The following is a 20631-nucleotide window of genomic DNA, read 5'->3' on the forward strand; positions in this document are numbered from 1 at the left end:
CTACATTGGAGTATAAAAAAAAACAAAAAAAACAAAAACAAAAGGACTAAACTTTATAGTTTTGTATTTAGAAAACAACTATAGAAGCACAAAAAATAAAGTATATTGTAGTAGTTGGAAAACCGCTACACAAAAAAAAAAAAAAAAGTATATTGTAGCGGTTACAAAAAAACCATTGCTAAAAAGAGATTTATAGTAGCATTTGAAAATCTGCTACAACGCTCTAGTAGTATTTTTTGTAAGCGCTACAGAAAAGACCACTGTTATAACTCTTTTTTTTTTTTTGTAGTGATCAAAAGTGGATTTCATAATGTTTTTTTTTTTTTGAGAGAGTTTCAACCTATGACTTCTGCTCTTGATGAGCGCTCTTTGTCATCAGACCAAAACACCAATCAGTTTTTGGTGTAGACAGAGATTGAACCCTAGATCTCTTATTCAACTATCAGAGACTTTACCAATTGAGCTAACTGGAATATGTGGATTTCATAAGTTGAAACTATATAAAAAAATTATAATAATAATAGAAAAAATATAATTCTTATACTTCTATTTAAATAATATTTCTAGGTTTTTTGTTATTCAAAAAACTTTGTTTATACCAAAAATCGATTAAAATTTTAGTCTGATGATAAAAAATACAATTATTAAAAGTGGATTTTAAAAATTGAAACTCTAATATATATATATATATATATATATATATATATATATATATATAATTCATATAATTGTATTTAAATAAGATCTCTAGTTTTTTATCCAAAAAAAAAGAAAAAGTTTGAGTCTTCCCAAGTCCCAACTGGAGGTGGGCTTTACATGGGCCAGGGTTATCTTGAGTCACCAATCAAAGTTTTTGAGCTTTAGCTAAACTATCAAGTATGAAATATCAACCCGACCCAATCCTCCAATTTGAAAGTTGAAACCCTAGTAGCTCATCATCCCCATCCCGATATGGTACAGAAAAGAAAGGGAGGCCTCTCTAATCTATTACTATCAGTAACAGTCCCAAACCCCAAAAACCCCTATAAAGCCTCATTTTTCCACTAAAACCCTAGAAACCCTCATTTTCTCTCACACTCACACTAACACACACACACACACAGTCACACAGACACAGCAACCCCCGAACCAAACCAAAACCCAAAACCCAAAACCCAGAACCCAGAAACCATGTCCGAGGTTGAGCTTTCGCGGTCGGAGAAGAAAAAGAAGAAGCACAAGTCCAAAGACGAAACCCCAATGTTACCAGAACCGCAAGCTCCACTCGACGATGTTCCTGACGACAACAACAAGGACTTCGTGATCAAACCCCAGAGCTTCACTCCTTCCATCGACACCTCACAGTGGCCGATCCTCCTCAAAAACTACGACCGCCTCAACGTGCGAACCGGACACTACACTCCTCTCCCCTCCGGTTACTCTCCTCTCAAGCGCCCTCTCGATCAGTATATCAAGTATGGTGTTCTCAACCTTGATAAACCCGCTAACCCTTCTTCTCATGAGGTTGTTGCTTGGATTAAACGTATTCTCAAGGTTGAGAAAACCGGTCACAGTGGTACTTTGGATCCCAAAGTCACTGGAAATCTTATTGTTTGTATTGATAGAGCTACTAGGCTTGTTAAATCCCAACAGGGTGCTGGGAAAGAGTATGTTTGTGTTGCTAGATTGCACTCTGCTGTGCCTGCTGTGTCTAAGGTTGCTTGGGCGCTTGAGACGCTTACTGGGGCTGTGTTTCAGCGGCCCCCTTTGATTACTGCTGTGAAAAGGCAGCTTAGGATTAGGACTATTTATGAAAGTAAGCTTCTTGAGTATGACTCAGATAAGCATTTGGTTGTTTTTTGGATTTCTTGTGAGGCTGGGACTTATGTGAGGACTATGTGTGTGCATTTGGGTTTGATTCTTGGGGTTAGGGGGCATATGCAGGAGTTGAGGAGAGTGAGGTCTGGGATTTCGGGGGAGAAGGATAATATGGTAACGATGCATGATGTGATGGATGGACAATGGGTTTATGAGAACTATAGGGATGAGACGTATTTGAGGAGGGTGATTATGCCGCTTGAAGTGCTTTTGACGAGTTATAAGAGGTTGGTTGTGAAGGATTCAGCTGTCAATGCTATTTGCTATGGTGCCAAGTTGATGATTCCTGGATTGTTGAGGTTTGAGAATGATATTGAGGTTGGGGAGGAAGTGGTGCTCATGACTACTAAAGGAGAAGCAATTGCATTGGGGATTGCGGAAATGACTACTGCTGTGATGGCTACTTGTGAGCATGGTGTGGTGGCAAAGATTAAGAGGGTGGTGATGGATCGGGATATCTACCCGAGGAAATGGGGGTTGGGGCCAAGGGCGTCGATGAAGAAGAAGTTGATTGCCGAGGGGAAGTTGGATAAGCATGGGAAGCCGACTGGTAATACACCTCAAGAGTGGGCAAGGAATCTAGTTTTACCAGCTGGTGGTGATTCTGTGGTTGCAGGGCTTGCTGCCACTACTGAACCTGCTTTAGTGGATAAAGTAAAGAAAGAGAAGATTACAAGCAAGGATGAGGAAAATGGGGAAGGGCGAAAGCGGAAGTTGGATGAAAGCACTGATGGCCCTGCTCCTGTATCTTCCAAGAAAGCTAAAGTTGCTGAGGTCCAAGAAGTTGAGAAGGAAGAGAGTGTGAAGGTTAAGAAGATCAAGGAAGAGGATGTGGATGCTGAAGTTGAAAAGAAAAAGAAGAAAAAGAAAAAGGACAAAGAGGACGGGAATGCGGAGCCTTTAGGTGATGAAAAGGCTGAGAAGAAGAAGAAGAAAAAGGAGCACAAAGATAAGGCTGAAGCTGGTTCTCCTGAAGCAGAGAAGTCTGAGAAGAAGAAAAAGAAGAAAAAGAGCAAAGAGGCTGAGGATGGTGATGCAGCTTTTCCCACTGGCATTGCTAATGGTGATGGTGAGGCTGATTTGAGTGAGAAGAAGAAAAAGAAGAAGAAAAAGAATAAAGACGCAGATGAAGAATAGGTGGAAGAAATGAATGTATGACCATCTGTTTCCCATCTCATCTGTAATGAGTATTTTTATAATAGTTCTTGTAACTCTTTTATGCGTTTCCTAGACCTAATTTCCACAGTTTAGCTTTGAGGCTGTTTTCTCTATCTAATTTTGGCTTTGTTAATTCTTCATTATTTAAATATATGTCAAATTTTCCCCCCTAGCTAGGAATGTATGCCAATTTTTTCTGGTTTAGTCTCTAGAAATTGGCATGTCTAGTCTAAGCTGCAGTTATGTATGCTTATATGGTTTCAAATTAGCTTGTGTATGGATGCAATTAGTATGCATTTGAAATGAAAAATAAGTTGGATTTTTGTGGCTCTAAGATCGATTGGCTTATCTAGTCAACAAGTGTCAGTTGCCATTGGGAATGTCTTCTTTGAATCAAGGCATCTATACCCCCTTATGTATTCTGGTTAATAATCTTTCCTGGCCGTCAAGAATGAGAAGCACAAATGGATGCTCAATCTCTGGATTGAAATTTGTTAGTGCCTGCATAAAGTGCTGCCGAGTTTTCTGATTTTTGCAGTTGGTTTTTGGTATGGGAGTGAATTAGTAACATCATAACATGTGGTCTTCTATGTGAGAGCTTATTTCTAATTCATCTTTGATCTTCATGAAATTTGGTTTCCTCCATTTTATTTACTCTGTAGGATATCTGAGCTAGCTAAGAAATGCCTTCTCTCTACTAGTGGAGTCTTGATTCTAAAGTCATGAACATAGAAGGGAGAAGAGCAGAAACAGGAGAGAGGTATATATACCCTGGCTGATGTAGGAAAATTTAAGTCCAGAAAAAAGAAAAAGAAAAAAGACAGTCATTGGTTTATTGTCTTTAATCTCTCTATGTTATGTTAAGTTTATAGTTGTCTACTTGTCTTCAATATATTATAAGGTCATGTGAGTATATGAATTTTAATGAAGTTGGATGGCTAGGATTTAATTCTTATATGTAAGATGAAAGGTCAGGATTCTAGAATTATTAAAGGCTATTATAAATAAGCCTCTTTTGCTTCATTGTATGAAGCCTTTTTCTAATCTATTTGATGGAGTTTTAAACTTGAATATTTTTTTGAGCTCTTTGAGCCTAGAAATTGATATTTGATTGTTCCAATTTCAATCGAATTATCTTTTTCTTAGTTTTAATTGTGTTTGTTGTTGGAATAACTTCTCAAACATCGCACTTTCATGAGTCATGACATGGGACAGCTCCTAGGGAAGTTGTGTGAATAAATGATTCTTAGGATTTGAATATTAGATTATGCCATGAGCTCTTTCATCTGACCTCATAACTCTTTCTACCTTTTTGGTAAGGTGAACTTCCCAGTACTAGTTGGAGACTTGCAGTGCTGTTTCAACTTGATTAGCTTTAACTTTATCTTCTTAACTTTTTTATTTGTTTTTTTTTTCTGCAAATTATGTTACCAATGATCGCAAAACTTGCTTGGTCGCTTTTGTACTATTAAAAAGAAAAAAAAAGAAGATGCAGCTTGTTTTCATTTGCAATTTTGCGTCAAATACCTTGAGTCAGTTCAAATTGTTTTGTGAATATAGGCAATCCCTCTTCAAATCACATTTTCTCTTACATGTTAGCTCCTTGTGCCCGTAGCTTGACCCCAACCTTTAACTTCCTTCTGCAATGCCTTCCCTTTCTTGCAAAGTGAACTGAGCAAACCAATAAATGACATTAGAGAGGACTAGAACTTAAGATTTAAAGGAAGATGGGAGAATACAGACAAAGAGGTTGAGCATTTTAATGCTGCTTGGTCCACTGCCATTGTTGATGGTGCTGGTGCTGGTGTTGCTTATATTAGGAAGAAGAAACAAGAATAAAGATGCAGAAGAATAGATAAAAGGATTTTGATATTGGTTTTCAATTGGCAGAACTCTTAAATATGCCTGTGTTTCTTACAATCTGCAATGAGTACTGCATGGTTTCTGTAACATTCTGGAGACCTACTTTTTGATGTTTAGCTCTGCCTGGTAGGCTGTTTTCTCCCTTTAATTTGATATTGTTAATTTATTATAATCAGCATTTATTTTTGGGACTTATTTTTGAACAAGGAAGGTTTGATTACTCTTTCTAGTAACATGTGTGATATCTGCTACAAAATTTAGTTTATAGGATGGGCATTTTTATTTGATGTGTTTGTTTAAAAATAACTTGCTAAAGAATGGAAGTAGTTATTGCTTGAAATGAGGAAAGATTGACTTTGGTTTTGTCTACATGATTGATTAGCTTATCTAATTTGCTAACAGTGAGTCTCATTTGTTACTAGAATGTTAGCTTTGGGTTGAAGCATTTATGTACTCAATATATGCTGGATAATAATCTTGTTGGCTCTTAAAAAAGAGCAAGGAAGCTCAAATGGGTGCTCCTCCATAGGGCCAGTTGAGCTTTGGCATTGCCTGCATAGAAGGGGACTGGCAAGTTTGCCAATCTTTGTTTATGGTTCTGGGTAGTTGTAAGTTAAAACCTTAAACTGTACTGTGTCTTGATCTTCTCGAAATACAGTTTCTAACATCCTTTTATTTATTGTGTTGGGTATCTGATCTAATGGTACAGCAGTGCATTATATAATCAAGTTTAAATTCTAATGAACTACCCAAAGATTTGGGCTAATAACAACTAGATTCAAGACTTTTCATAAATGACTAACTTGGTCCCTGAACCCAAGGGAACGTCTAAGGGAGAAACAGAGGAATGCCCATGACCCAATTTGACTATATATGTTAAAAAAGAAGTCTAAGAATACAACAAAATATTAAAATATTTTCACAATACTTTTATTTTTAGGATCTAAATAGATATATTTTTAGTTTATTTGAGAGAAATGCTACATCCATAACATTTTTAGAATCACCTCAAAAAAATAAGATTGTTAGAACAAATTATAAATGACAAGTTGTTATTGGTTTTAAATTGAACCCACTACTGATATCACTTTTTTATCCTTCAAAAATATCTTGCTACATAAAATTTGTTATAAAATTATTATGAAAATGTTGTGGACATAGTATTTCTTTTCCTTTTATTTTATTTTGATCTATAAGGAACTGAGATCTCGCGATTGTGAAAATATTGTGACAAGAAGATGTTATAACATTTTCATAATGCATTTATTTTTAGTTGTGATTGGTCCCAGTCTCTAATTTTATTTTATTTTTTTACCTTTAAAAAATTGACACCTCAATAATGATGAAAATATTGTAAAAATTTGTTGTGTCAATGTAATTGTGTATGCACATATAATATTTAAAAGTGCAAGCAAAACCAGCATATTGTGAAAAAAAAAAAAAGCCAATGAACAGTGCAAATTGTCAATAATTGTGAAAATATTGTAAGAATTTGTAAAGTTAATGTAACTGTACATACATATAAATATTTAAAAGGAAAGACAAAAACAGCACAACCAAACCTGGCGTACCGTGGTTTGTCGAAAAAAAAAAAAACCCTAATGAACAATGTTGTGAAAATGTTGCGAAAATTGTTGTGGATGTAGCACTTTTTTTTCTTCATAATACCTTTAGTTTTAGTTGTGGATGATTCTAGTATGATATTTTATTTTAAACTATAAGGAATTAACATATCAACAATTGCAAAAATATTGTGACAATTTATTGTGTTAATTAACAGCTTTATATATAAAATAAAATAAAATAAAAAGAGCACGATATTACGCCCAAAAAAAAATACAGAGAAAAAAAAAAAGCAGCAACAGTGCAGAGGCGCAAGATTTCCACTAAAGTTGGTGGAAATTTCGTGGGAACAGCATAACTATTGGCTAAAACAATTTGGTTCTTTTGTAAATAAATTTTGAGAATTTACTATGACAAAACCTATTTACTAAATGTAATATCTACTCACTAAAAATACTAAAAAGAATGATAATAAATGTTATTATCTTTTCATAATATTTAAATTTTCTCAATAAATGATGATATATGCAACAATTTTTTTGAAGATTTTCATCAAATTAAATACGTGTAACCATTGTGAGGATACTTCCCCAATTAATCGGATTTATCCGCTTTGGGGAGCCAGTCCCTCACGGTTTATCGGCTCGTCCCCGAGTGCAGGCAGGATTTTCACCAGGAGCAAGGGCTAGACCTTGGACCATATGTGGGAGGGAACTCTAACCGATGTGGGACTTGGTGTCAAGCCTGCGAGTCCAAGGTCTAGCCCTTGCTCCTGGTGAAAATCCTGCCTACACTCGGGGACGAGCCGATAAACCGTGAGGGACTGGCTCCCCAAAGCGGATAAATCCGATTAATTGGGGAAGTATCCTCACATTAAAAGGGCCCTTTTAATGTGAGGATACTTCCCCAATTAATCGGATTTATCCGCTTTGGGGAGCCGTGTTGTAGTGGTACACATATGGTTGCTCCAGAAGCTTATAAAACATATGTGGGAGGGAACTCTAACCGATGTGGGACTTGGTGTCAAGCCTGCGAGTCCAAGGTCTAGCCCTTGCTCCTGGTGAAAATCCTGCCTGCACTCGGGGACGAGCCGATAAACCGTGAGGGACTGGCTCCCCAAAGCGGATAAATCCGATTAATTGGGGAAGTATCCTCACAACCATCTACAATGAAGATTTTGTTATTTATACTTCATTCTTTATCTTCTTATTTTATGAGTCTAACTATGATGTTTAGCTTACTTTTTTTTGATAAACAACCTTTTATGTAGGAAAAGAAATTAAAATAGAGAACAAAAAAACAAAAGACATCTATCATCAAAGTTTCTATTAGATAAAATTATAAGTTTAGAAGATTTAAACCTAATAGATTAGTATTCTCTAGGTAACAAATAGAACACCATATATCATCATTCTAACTTTTCAAGTATAACTACCAATCTACTACATAATATTCAAAATACACGAAGGAATTTTTTGGGACATTAAAATTTAGTAAGAGTATTTTAGATATTGCACAATGGAATATTTTAGGAATTATAAGATTTCGTTAGAATTTAAATAAGAGAGTAACAATAGGAGTATATGCTCATTTATAAAATATAAAAGAGGAAATTATTCAACTTTAGTTTAGGAGGAATGAAACTATCTCAAACATAAAAGAGAAAAGTACTACTTCGTCAATTTGTGTGTGTGTGTATGTGTGTAAAACAATGTGTTTTTTTAAAAAACTTGAAACAATGTGTTAAAAAAAAATCAACCTAGAACACTATGCATAAAATAATGAATTTTGGTTCAAAAAATTGACTAAACTAAAAAAGACGTCTAGGAACATAACAGAATGTCACGATATTTTTACAATACCTTTATTTCTAACTATGGTGTGTTCTGGTTTGATATTTTATTATTTTATTTTAAAATAATGTTACATCAACAACATTTTCATAATAAATTGTAATACGCCGATTTGATTTTATGATCATCACTATCATTGTCATTATTAATATAGAGTTGAGGTATTTTATGTGTGTGCATAGTAAGATGGGAGTAGACAATTTTGTGGTGTTACAAAATAGGTGAGAAGATTAAAGTTTCAATGCATACAATTTAGTGCAGTAGTTTAAATAATTAAATAAAAGAGGAAGATGTTTATTGGCCTCTTGGAGACTAAAAAGATAAGTTTAAATGAGTTTTAAACTACAGCCCACGACCCCATTAAGCCCAGCTCTGGTGTGTTAAATATAAGGTGGAAGAAAAGTTAAATTAGGGTTTTAATAAGAAGGTTTCATCACCAAAGAGGATAAAAGGTGTTTTTCCCTTAGAGTTTGGAGCACATGTAATTGAAAAGGCAATCAGATTGTTTATGATTTCTCACCATTAGAAACAAAGAATTAAAAGTTTATAAGGTTATCTTGGAATTATAAGTTTATAAGGTTATAGTCTTTACGGTTATATTTATATATATATATATATATATATATATATATATATATATATAATCCTAGATTGAAGTCAAAGAATGCGGCCATTTAGTACATATTATATATATATATTAGGAAAGTTGTAAGGTTTTCTGTGGTGGATATATATGTTAGGTGGCTTTAACGTGGGTAGGGTTATGTATATCAACTTAAACCCTAAAGTATTAGCTACTGCCTTTGAGTTTTGATAAATTCAAGGAAAACACATTTTTGGGTAGAGGTACTTTGCATTTGTGCTATCATTTAGTTCAGCAAAGTATTTTACTAGTGAGTCAGTTTGTATAGTTTAGTAAAATTTATATTTTGTGGAGGATATTAAGTAATTTCCATGGTTGATTATAGGTCCTATTTAAGAGTATTTTGAGGCTTTTTGGAGGTTGTTTTGGCTGGACTTTCAGAGTGATTCAAGTGCTGTAAGTAATTATGCATAATATGCACAAGTTTTGTCCATTAGGTTCTTAGAAGTTAAAAGTTTTCCAAAATTTTGTATTTCAAACTTATATTTTCTAAAGTTTGTCAAAAGTATTTTTGCATCATTGAAAGAGGAATTTCGACTATTAAATAATGTTTTAAAGAGAAATTTCGAATTTTAAATAACGTTTTGAATGCCCAAATCTCATTTAAAAGATGATTTCTAAATTAAACTATTTTTCGAAAATAATTGAGTTTCAAAGCAAGCTTTCTAAAAAGGTTCTTGTTCTTTAAATTCATTAAAACCAAGTGATTTCAAAGTCATATTCATATTCTTCAAATGATATTTAAAATGTTTCTTTTATCAAATTGAATTCTCAGATTTACTCATGAATTGTAATATATTTATATAAACTCCTTAGTTTCTTTTCGTTCCTCAAGAGAGTCAAGCATCTTTTGATTTATGTTCTATTTGATATTGTAATCTTTGATATGCCTCTGTGTTTGGAATAAATGTTAATATCAAATAAATTATTATATTTTGTATAAACTTTGCTTATGTGATATGTGACTCAAAATAAGTGTTTTTTTTTATTTATTTATAGAATTGATCAAATTTATGTGTAAATCCACTCACAGGATTGTATGTGAGAATATGTATTGATCCCTCACCAGCAGGGGTTAGATGTTGGTATCCGCTTACAGGATTGTATGTGAGAATATGTGATGTGTATATATGACACCATGCTCTGATCAATTATTTGTATGTGTTTTCGAAATACTTTAAGATTTGATTACGTATGTATTAAGTGATGCATTATATGTTTTGGAATAATTATTTTTAATATCATTGAATGAGTTTGTGAAAAATCAAAATACTCGTGTCTTACTTGACTCTACTCTGTTGTGTATTCTGTATAATTACTTACTAGATATGTGGCTCACCCCATCAATTACTATTTTCAGATTAAAGTATAGTTGGGAATATAGAACCCTTGAATCGCTTTGTGAGGTGCAAGGTAGAGTGTAGAAGTTATAGGCGGTTTCAGTGTTACTTGAAAACTTATAAAATTTAGTTACCTTTGTTTTGTAATTCACGTTTTATATAGTGGAGATTATTTTCAATTTATGGAGTTTTGAAAAGATTATTAGTTATAATTTTTTTTTATTCCGTTTAGACTTTACAATATTTTGGAGATTATTATAAATTGTGGATTTTAGTTATTATAAGAGTTTTATCAGTAGCATTGTTTATTTGGAGTTTTATTGAACTAAGTTTCAATAAATTATGTTTATCAAGCTAGGTAAGGTTAGCAAGTTAGTCATGTATCTAAATTCATGTTTCATGGATTTGGGTCGTTACATAAATCCTAGGTGGTAAGTTGTTATTGATTTTAAATTTGGCTAACCACTTTTAACCGTGTATTTAAAAAAAATAAAAAATAAAGAGCCAATTGAAGAAAATTGTGCCTAAAAAAATTGAATTTTGGCTTACCAAATTTGACTAAATAAAAAAAAGAATCCTAGGAACACAACAAAATGTTACACAAAAAAGAATCTTAGGAACACAACAAAATGTCACAACACTTTCGTAATATTTTTTTATTTCCAATTGTGGTAGGTCTCAATTTGATATTATTATTTTATTTTTTACATCCACAACATTTTCACAGCAAATCTTCAATGAAAAATTATTTATGGTTTTAAAATTATGCATTAAAAAAATAAACAAAATGAAAACACAAGAAAATTGTGTGAAGCTGTGATATTTGGCTCACCCAATTTGACTATACTAAAAAAAAAAAGTCTAAGAATACAACAAAATATCACAACATTTTCACAATAGCTTCATTTTTAGGATCCAAATAATTTTTTTAATTTTATTTAAGAGAAATGCTACATGATTAGAACAAATTCTAAATGACAAATTGTTATTGGTTTAAACTGAGCCCACTACTGATATCACTTTTTTATCCATAAAAAATACCTTGCCACATGAAATTTTTTGTGAAAATGTTGTGGATATAGCATTACTCCTTAAACATTAAAATCAAGCAATTTTTCCCTTAATATTTTGGAAAATAGCAAATATATCATATTGTTATTCTCTCAGTTAAACCCTAATGAAAACTTATGATTCTTAAAATATTTATTTTGTAATGTCTAAGATACTTCCACTAAATTTTAACATTTCAAAAAAAAAAATTTCACATATTTTAAGTTTTAGATGGTAGTAATTTTTAATTTCTTAATTTATTATTTTATTTTGACTTTTTAAAACTTGATACTTCAATAATTGTGAAAATATTGTAAAAATGTGTTATGTTAGTGTAACTGTATATGCACATATAAATATTTAAAAGAGAAGACAAAAAGAGTACAAGCAAAACCGGTATGGGGAAAAAAAGAGAAGCTAATGACCAGTGCAAATTGTCAAATAATTGTAAAAATTTGTTAAGTCCATGAGACTGTATATACACATATAAATAATAAATATTTAAAATAAAAGACAAAAAATCACAAACAACACCAGCCCAAAAAAAATAATAATAAAGGCCAGATAAACAGTGCACATGGGTTGAATAAACCAAACACTGTAGAGAGAGGCATGGCCACTTTTTTATATAGTTAGTAGATTAGTAGAAGTAGAAATAAGGGGGAGGCCGGCTGTTGAAAATTTTAAAAGTATAATAGTCTTTCCGCATATTACATGTGCTGAAGTGGAGGGAGTGTCTCATAGGATTCTTTCTCAATTTCTACAATTTAAAAAAAAAAAAAAAAAAAATATATATATATATATATATATATATATATATATATATTCTAGAATTACTAGGACAGAACGCAAAAGAGCTGGGAATCAATAACTTAATTGTGGAGATGGATGCTTTGAGTGTGGTTATGCTTATGACTAATAGCTCGGCCAATCTTTTAATAGAACCTTTTCTATCTGATTGCAGGAAACTATTGAAAGAAATTCCCAACAAGAGGGTAGTCCATGGGCCAAAATGGGCAATTAGCCACAGTTGCTGAAGAATATAGTTAGTAGGCATTGGTGCGAAAGTAAATATAATTCTAACATCTTGAGTTTAAGAGAGTCAATTTTGGGGGTCAAAATCGAGTCTCAAAGACTCGATTTCCAAGGTCTATCACGTCTGATGTGGCATTTTATCCACGTGGTGACCACCTGAAAATCGAACTTAGAGACTTGATTTACAAACCACCAAAAAAAAAATCTCAGAAATCGCGACCTGGGTCGCGCCGCCTAGGTCATGCGCCTGGGTCGCGACCCAAGCGTGCGACCTAGGTCGCGACCCAGGCGCACTGTCATGACCCAAATCCATGAAACATGAATTTAGATACATGACTAACTTGCTAACCTTTCCTAGCTCAATAAACATAATTTATTTAAACATTGTTCCATAAAACTCCAAATAAACAATGCTTCTGATAAACCTCTTATAATAACTAAAATCCACAATTTATAATAATCTCCAAAATATTGTGAATTCTAAGCGGAATAAAAAAAATAAAAACTAATAATCTTTTCAAAACTCCACAAATTGAGAATAAACTCCACTATATAAAATGTGAACTACAAAACAAAGGTAACTAAAATTTTATGAGTCTTCAAGTAACACTGAAGCTGCCTACAACTTCCACGCTCTACCTTGCACCTCACAAGCGGTCCAAAGGTTCTAATTCCCAACTATACTTTAATCTGAAAATATTAATTGATGGGGTGAGCCACACATCTAGTAAGTAATTATACAGAATACACAACGGAATAGAGTCAAGCAAAGCACGAGTTTGATTCACAATTTCACTCAAAATATCCAATATAGTTTTCAAAACATGTAAAGAATCACTTAATACATATATAATCACATCTTAAAGTTTTTTGGAAACACATACAAATAATTGATCAGAGCACAATGTCACATATACACATCACATATTCTCACATACAATCCTGTGAGCGGATACCAACATCTAACCCCTGCTGGTGAGGGATCAACACATATTCTCACATACAATCCTGTGAGCGGATTTACACATATATCTGATCAATTCTAAAAACACTCATTTTAAGTCACATATCACAAACAATAAAGTTTATACAACATATAATAATTTTCTCAATATTAACAATTGTTCCAACAATAAAGATATATTGAATATCACAATATCAAATTGAAACATAAATCAAAAGATGCTTGACTCTCTTAGGGAACGAATAGGAACTGAAGAGGTTATATAAATATTTTTACAATTCTTGAATAAGTTTGAAAATCCAATTTGCTAAAAGGAACGTCTTAAATACCATTTGAAAAACAAGAACATGATTTCGAAATCACTTGGTTTGAAACAATTTAAAGAACAAAAATTTTTTTAGAAAACTTACTTTGAAATTCAATTATTTTCAGAAAATAGTTTAGTTAAAAATCATCTTTTAAATGGGATTTGGACATTCAAAACGTTATTCAAAATTTGAAATTTCTTTTAAAACATTATTTAAAAGCCAATTAAAATTTCTCTTTCAATAGTGTAAAAATGCTTTTTGATAAACTTTTAAAAAAATGTAAGCTTAAAAATATAACTTTGAAAATCTTTAACTTCTAAGAACCTAAAGAGCAAAACTTGTGCATATTGTGCATAATTACTTACCGCTCTCGAATCACTCTGAAAGTCCAGCCAAAATAATCTCCAAAGAGCCTCAAGACACTCTTAAATCGGACCTATAATCAATTATGGAAATTACTCAATATCCTCTACAAAATATAAATTTTACTAAACTATAAAAACTGACTCACTAGTAAAATACTTTGTTGAACTAAATGATAGCACTAATGCAAAGTATCTCTACCCAAAAATATGTTTTCCTTGAATTTATCAGAACGCAAAGGCAGCAGCTAATACCTTAGAGTTTAAGTTGATATACATAACCCCAAACAAGCCATATTATATATATATATATATATATATATATATATATATATATATATATATAACACCACACTGGCATAGCATAAGTCCCAGAGGCAATGAAACCACAGCCGAATTATTTGACTTATAGAATAATCTCAAGGCAAGGTCTCAGAGGCAAAACACAGCCGCAATCTTTGACTTCTTCTATTCATTATATATATATATATATATATATATACCAATTCAATGGAAGAAGAATGGCCGAATTGTTTGACTTCAATCTAGGATTATATGTACAAATCCAATGGAAGACTTAAACAAAAATATTGATTCGTGAAATCCCATGGCTCAAATCTAACATCTAATCCAGCGGCAAATCTAAATGTTAGAATATAAATTTTAGGATCAAAATCAAATTTCTAAATAACCTTATAAAATTCTAATTTTTTTTGTTTCTAATTGTGAGAAATCTTACCTTGAACAATCTGATTGTCTCTTCAATTGTACGTGCTCTAGCTCCAAGGAAAACACCTCTTAGCCTCTTAGCCTCTTAGATAAAACCCTGACTATCTCTTCCTCTACTCTGTAGCTTGTATTATAAGATGTGGGCTTAGTGGGTAGTGGGCTGCAACAATAATTAAAAGAAAGCCTATAGCTCAACAATTATATTTTAAAGAAAACTCTTAAATAAAAATTATGTGGGGTATTACACTCTTCCCCTCTTAAAATAAGTTTAGTTCCCTAAACTTGATGTACCTCAATTAGAAAATAGATAGGGGTATTTTTCTTTCATGTCTTCCTCTTTTTCCTATGTCGCTTCTTGAACTGTATGATTTCTCCACAACACCTTCACTAAGGATATATTCCTTGAACGTAGCACTTGCTCCTTCCTATCAAGAATCTGCACTGGTTGCTCTTCATAAGACAAGTCCTCTCTAACATTGATCGGCTCATACTCCAAAACATGTGATGGATCAGGCATGTACTTTCGTAACTCTGATACATGGAATATGTTATGAATATGTGACAAAGCTGGTGGCAATGCCAACCTGTAAGATACGTTGCCCACTCTATCCAAGATCTCAAAAGGACCAATATACCTCTGACTTAACTTGCCTTTCTTCCCAAACCTCATCACACCCTTCGATGGAGACACCTTTAAGAATACATGATCCCCAACTTGAAATTCTAAGTCTCGCCTTCTATTATCTGCATAACTCTTTTGCCTACTTTGAGCAGCTAGAAGTCTTTCACGAATCAACTAAATCTTTTCCGTAGTCACTTGAACTAGTTCTGGACCAAGCAACTTCCTTTCACCCACTTCATTCCAACAAATAGGTGACCTACACTTCCGGCCATACAATGCCTCAAAAGGAGCCATCTCTATGCTGGAATGGTAACTGTTATTATAAGCAAATTCAATTAAAGGCAAGTGAGTCTCCTAACTACCTTTTAAGTCTAACACACAGGCTCTTAGCATGTCTTCAAGTGTCTGTATAGTTCTTTCTGATTGCCCATCCATTTGAGGATGAAAAGCTGTACTAAAATCTAACTTGGTTCCCATAGCCTTGTGTAAACTGTTCCAAAACTTAGAGGTGAAACGAGGGTCTCTATTAGAAACTATAGAGATAGGAACTCCATGCAATCTCACTATTTCGATAACATATAATTGAGCCAATCTATCCAATGAAAACGTAGTTTTGATTGGTAGAAAATGGGAAGACTTGGTCAGTCTATCCACTATTACCCATATAGCATCATGACCCTTAACTGACTTAGGCAATCCAGTCACAAAGTCCATAGAGATATGTTCCCACTTCCACTCTGGAATACTGAGAGGTTGAAGTAACCCAGCAAGCCTTTGATGCTCAACTTTAACTTGCTGACAAATTAAACACCGAGATACAAAATCTGCAATCTCTCTTTTCATATTATTTCACCAATACACTTCTCTAAGATCTCGATACATTTTGGTGCTACCTGGGTGAACAGCGTATGCAGATTTATGAGCCTTCTCCATAATTTCCCTTTTTAATTCAGCATTATTAGGAACACATAATCGATTTCTAAATCGTAAAACACCATCTCCTTGAACTTCAAACTCAGCTCGATTACCTTCCTTTACCTCTTCCATAATCTTTACCAAATTAGGATCAGATCCTTGAGCAATCTTCACCTTTCCAACTAAAGTAGGTTGCACTTGAAAATGAGCAACAAGTACCCTTGACTCATTAAATTGGAGCTCCACATTAATCTCCTTCAACTCTTCAAAGAAAAGTCTTTTCCTCGAAATTATACTTGCCACCCTACTAAAGGATTTTCTACTCAAGGCATCAGCCACCACATTTGCTTTACCAGGGTGATAATGTATTGTACAATCATAGTCTTTCAACAACTCAATCCATCTCCTTTGCCACATATTCAATTCTTTTTTAGAGAACAAATATTTCAAACTTTTATGGTCAGTGTAAATCTCACACGTCTCCCCATATAAGTAGTGCCTCCATATCTTTAATGCAAAGACCACTACTGCTAACTCCAAGTCATGAGTAGGGTAATTCTGTTCATACCTTTTTAGCTGCCTAGAAGCATATGCTATCACCTTTCCATGCTGCATAAGAACACAACCAAGACCTTTCTGTGAAGCATCACTGTAAATTACAAACCCTCCTGAACCCATTGGCAATGTCAAAACTGGAGCAGAAACCAACCGGTCTTTCAATTCTTGGAAGCTCTTTTCACAATCATCTTTCCACAAGAATTTAGCATTCTTTTGGGTCAACCTAGTCAAGGGATTTGCTATACTTGAAAAACCTTCAACAAACCTCCTATAGTAACCTACAAGACCCAAGAAACTACGAACTTCAGATACACTTGTTGGTCTAGGCCAATTTACCACAGCTTCCACCTTTTTAGGATCCACAAAAATGCCATCCTTAGATATTACATGCCCCAAAAACTTTACCTCATCTAACCAAAACTCACACTTCTTAAACTTGGCATATAATTTTTGCTCCCTCAAAACCTGCAACACCATCCTCAAGTGTTCTACATGCTCTTCCTGAGTTTTAGAATAAACTAAAATATCATCAATAAAAACAATAACGAACTGATCCAAATAAGGCTTGAACACACGGTTCATTAAATCCATGAAGGCAGCAGGGGCATTGGTCAATCCAAATGGCATCACTAGAAACTCGTAGTGTCCATAGCGAGTACGGAAGGCAGTCTTAGGTATATCTTCTTGCTTAACCTTGAGTTGATGATAACCTGATCTAAGGTCAATCTTCGAAAAGACTTTAGCACCTTGCAATTGATCAAACAAATCATCAATCCTAGTTAAAGGATATTTATTCCTCACAGTGACCTTATTCAACTGCCTATAGTCAATGCATAATCTCATAGACCAATCCTTTTTCTTTACAAAAAGAACAGGAGCACCCCAAGGAGATACACTAGGTCTAATAAATCCCTTTTCTAAAAGCTCTTGCAATTGCAATTTAAGCTCCTTCAACTCTGCAGGTGCCGTATGATATGGTGCCATAGAAATAGGTGCAGTTTCTGGCACTAAATCAATGGCAAATTCTATCTCTCTATCAAATGGTAACCCAGGGAGATCCTCAGGAAATACATCAACAAAGTCCCTCACAATAGGAATGTCATCAATCTTAATCCCTTCCTTCTCATTATCCACCACATATGCAAGATAACCTTTACAACCTTTTCTAAGTAACTTATTAGCATGAATGGCAGAAATAACATTAGACACGAGGCTCTCTTTAGACCCATGAAATACAAATTTAGGTCGACTTGGAATACAAAACACCACTTCCTTCTTGTAATAGTCAACATTAGCATGATAAGCTGCTAACCAATCCATGCCTAAGATTACATCAAATTCTTGAATTTCTAAGAGAATCAAATCAGCCAACAATTCATTTTCTCCAATCTTAATCGCACAAGACTTACATATAAACTCAGCAACCATAGTTTCACCCAAAGGAGTAGAAACAGAAAGTTCAAAGTCCAACAATTCAGGCACACAATCAGCATATTTCATATAAGCACAAGATACAAAGGAATGAGTAGAACCAGGATCAATAAGAACTCGTGCAGTATGAGAAAATATGGGAATGGTACCTGTTACTACTGACTTGGATGCCTTAGCATCTTGCTCAGTAATAGCAAACATGCGTCCTTGGACCTTTGGCCTTTGCTTCACATCAGCGGGCTTAGCCACCAACTCACTCTTCATGGCTGGGCAATCTTTGATACGATGACCCATTTGACCACACTTAAAACAAGCCCCACTTTCACGATAGCAAACACCCTTATGCTTTTTACCACACTTCTGACAAACCTCTACTACCTGTTGCACCATTTTAGTCTTTGGTTCTGCTGTAGTCTTCTTCTTAAATGGCTTATTGTGTTCATTCCCTTTATGAAACCCTTCAGTCTTAGGTCTTTTGTTATTCTGACTCCTAATCCTCTGATAGTCTTCACACTCCTACTCAACAACCTTTGCAGTCTCCACAACCTCAGAATAAGACTTCAATCGTAAGGCTGCCATCCTAGTTCTGATACTTGGTCGTAGTCCCTTCTGAAATTTCTTAGCCTTCCTAACATCATCAGCCACAATGTGAGGGGCAAATCGAGACAACTCAGTAAATTTAGCCTCATACTGTAACACCGTCTTATTTCCTTGAATAAGCTCCATAAACTCCACTTCTTTCTCATCCCGTACACTTTCTGGAAAATACTTTTCATAAAAGGCCTCAAGGAAAATACTCCAAGTCAGTGTCTCATCTTCCTCAAGTGGCAAGGTCTTTTTGGTAGATCTCCACCAATGCTCGGCTTCCCCTTTCAGCATAAAGGAAGCAAAGGAGACTTTTTGCACTTCAGTACAGCCAATCACATCAAAAATTTTCTCCATTTGCATTATCCAAAATTTTGCTTCTGTAGGATCAGGGTTGCCCAAAAATGAAGAAGGACCCAATTTCCTGAATTGCTCAATGGTACATCCTTCAACCTCCGTATCTTTGGGCTTAACTGTTCCACTAGTACTAACATGCTTCTCTACCACTTCAGCAAGACTTTTAATAGCACTTAAAACACCCTCAAGGCTCTCAGATTTTGGTTCAAGACCAAAAGGGGTAGAAGCGCGGGGTGGCATTTTCCTATAACCAAATAAACAACACCTTAGAGTCAAATAAATCACAAGCAAAGTCATGATATACAAGATATACTAAACCCTTTACTATTATAATATTTTAAGCATATAAGCATATAGCGTCTAACAATTATCAAACTCCCAAAACTACCTTTTGCCTATGAATAATAATTCAAGCCTATTCCTCCACATCTTATAAAAATATCGTAAGTCCTAATTGTCTATAGAATCATAACCTGGCTTTGATACCAACACTGTCATGACCCAAATCCATGAAACATGAATTTAGATACATGACTAACTTGCTAACCTTACCTAGCTCAATAAACATAATTTATTTAAACATTGTTCCATAAAACTCCAAATAAACAATCCTTCTGATAAATCTCATATAATAACTAAAATCCACAATTTATAATAATCTCCAAAATATTGTGAATTCTAAGCGGAATAAAAAAAAATAAAAACTAATAATCTTTTCAAAACTCCACAAATTGAGAATAAACTCCACTATATAAAATGTGAACTACAAAACAAAGGTAACTAAAATTTTATGAGTTTTCAAGTAACACTGAAGCCGCCTACAACTTCCACGCTCTACCTTGCACCTCACAAGCGGTCCAAAGGTTCTAATTCTCAACTATACTTTAATCTGAAAATATTAATTGATGGGGTGAGCCACACATCTAGTAAGTAATTATACAGAATACACAACGGAATAGAGTCAAGCAAAGCACGAGTTTGATTCATAATATCACTCAAAATATCCAATATAGTTTTCAAAACATGTAAAGAATCACTTAATACATATATAATCACATCTTAAAGTCTTTCGGAAACACATACAAATAATTGATTAGAGCACAATGTCACATATACACATCACATATTCTCACATACAATCCTGTGAGCGGATACCAACATCTAACCCCTGCTGGTGAGGGATCAACACATATTCTCACATACAATCCTGTGAGCGGATTTACACATATATCTGATCAATTCTAAAAACACTCATTTTGAGTCACATATCACAAACAATAAAGTTTATACAACATATAATAATTTTCTCAATATTAACAATTGTTCCAACAATAAAGATATATTGAATATCACAATATCAAATTGAAACATAAATCAAAAGATGCTTGACTCTCTTAGGGAACGAATAGGAACTGAAGAGGTTATATAAATATTTTTA

General features: G+C 33.8%; 2 protein-coding genes across 2 annotated transcripts; one reads left to right on the top strand and one right to left on the bottom strand.

Moving 5' to 3' along the window:
- Positions 1-911: 911 nt before the first annotated feature.
- On the top strand, positions 912-3183 carry LOC142610255 (H/ACA ribonucleoprotein complex subunit 4-like). Its single transcript, XM_075782024.1, has one exon. The coding sequence runs from the start codon at positions 1171-1173 to the stop codon at positions 2992-2994; it is 1824 nt and encodes a 607-aa protein (XP_075638139.1). The 5' UTR covers positions 912-1170; the 3' UTR covers positions 2995-3183.
- Positions 3184-18767: 15584 nt separating this feature from the next.
- Positions 18768-19433, bottom strand: LOC142610445 (uncharacterized). The gene has a single exon (XM_075782254.1). It carries the CDS (start codon positions 19431-19433, stop codon positions 18768-18770), a length of 666 nt encoding a protein of 221 aa, XP_075638369.1.
- Positions 19434-20631: the final 1198 nt, after the last annotated feature.

The sequence above is a fragment of the Castanea sativa genome, chromosome 9, assembly GCF_040712315.1.
Source record: "Castanea sativa cultivar Marrone di Chiusa Pesio chromosome 9, ASM4071231v1".
Taxonomy (NCBI): domain Eukaryota; kingdom Viridiplantae; phylum Streptophyta; class Magnoliopsida; order Fagales; family Fagaceae; genus Castanea; species Castanea sativa.

Coding starts and splice junctions, on each gene's coding strand:
- LOC142610445 (XM_075782254.1), bottom strand. CDS start 19,433: ATGCCACCCCGCGCTTCTACCCCTTTTGGTCTTGAACCAAAATCTGAG.
- LOC142610255 (XM_075782024.1), top strand. CDS start 1,171: ATGTCCGAGGTTGAGCTTTCGCGGTCGGAGAAGAAAAAGAAGAAGCAC.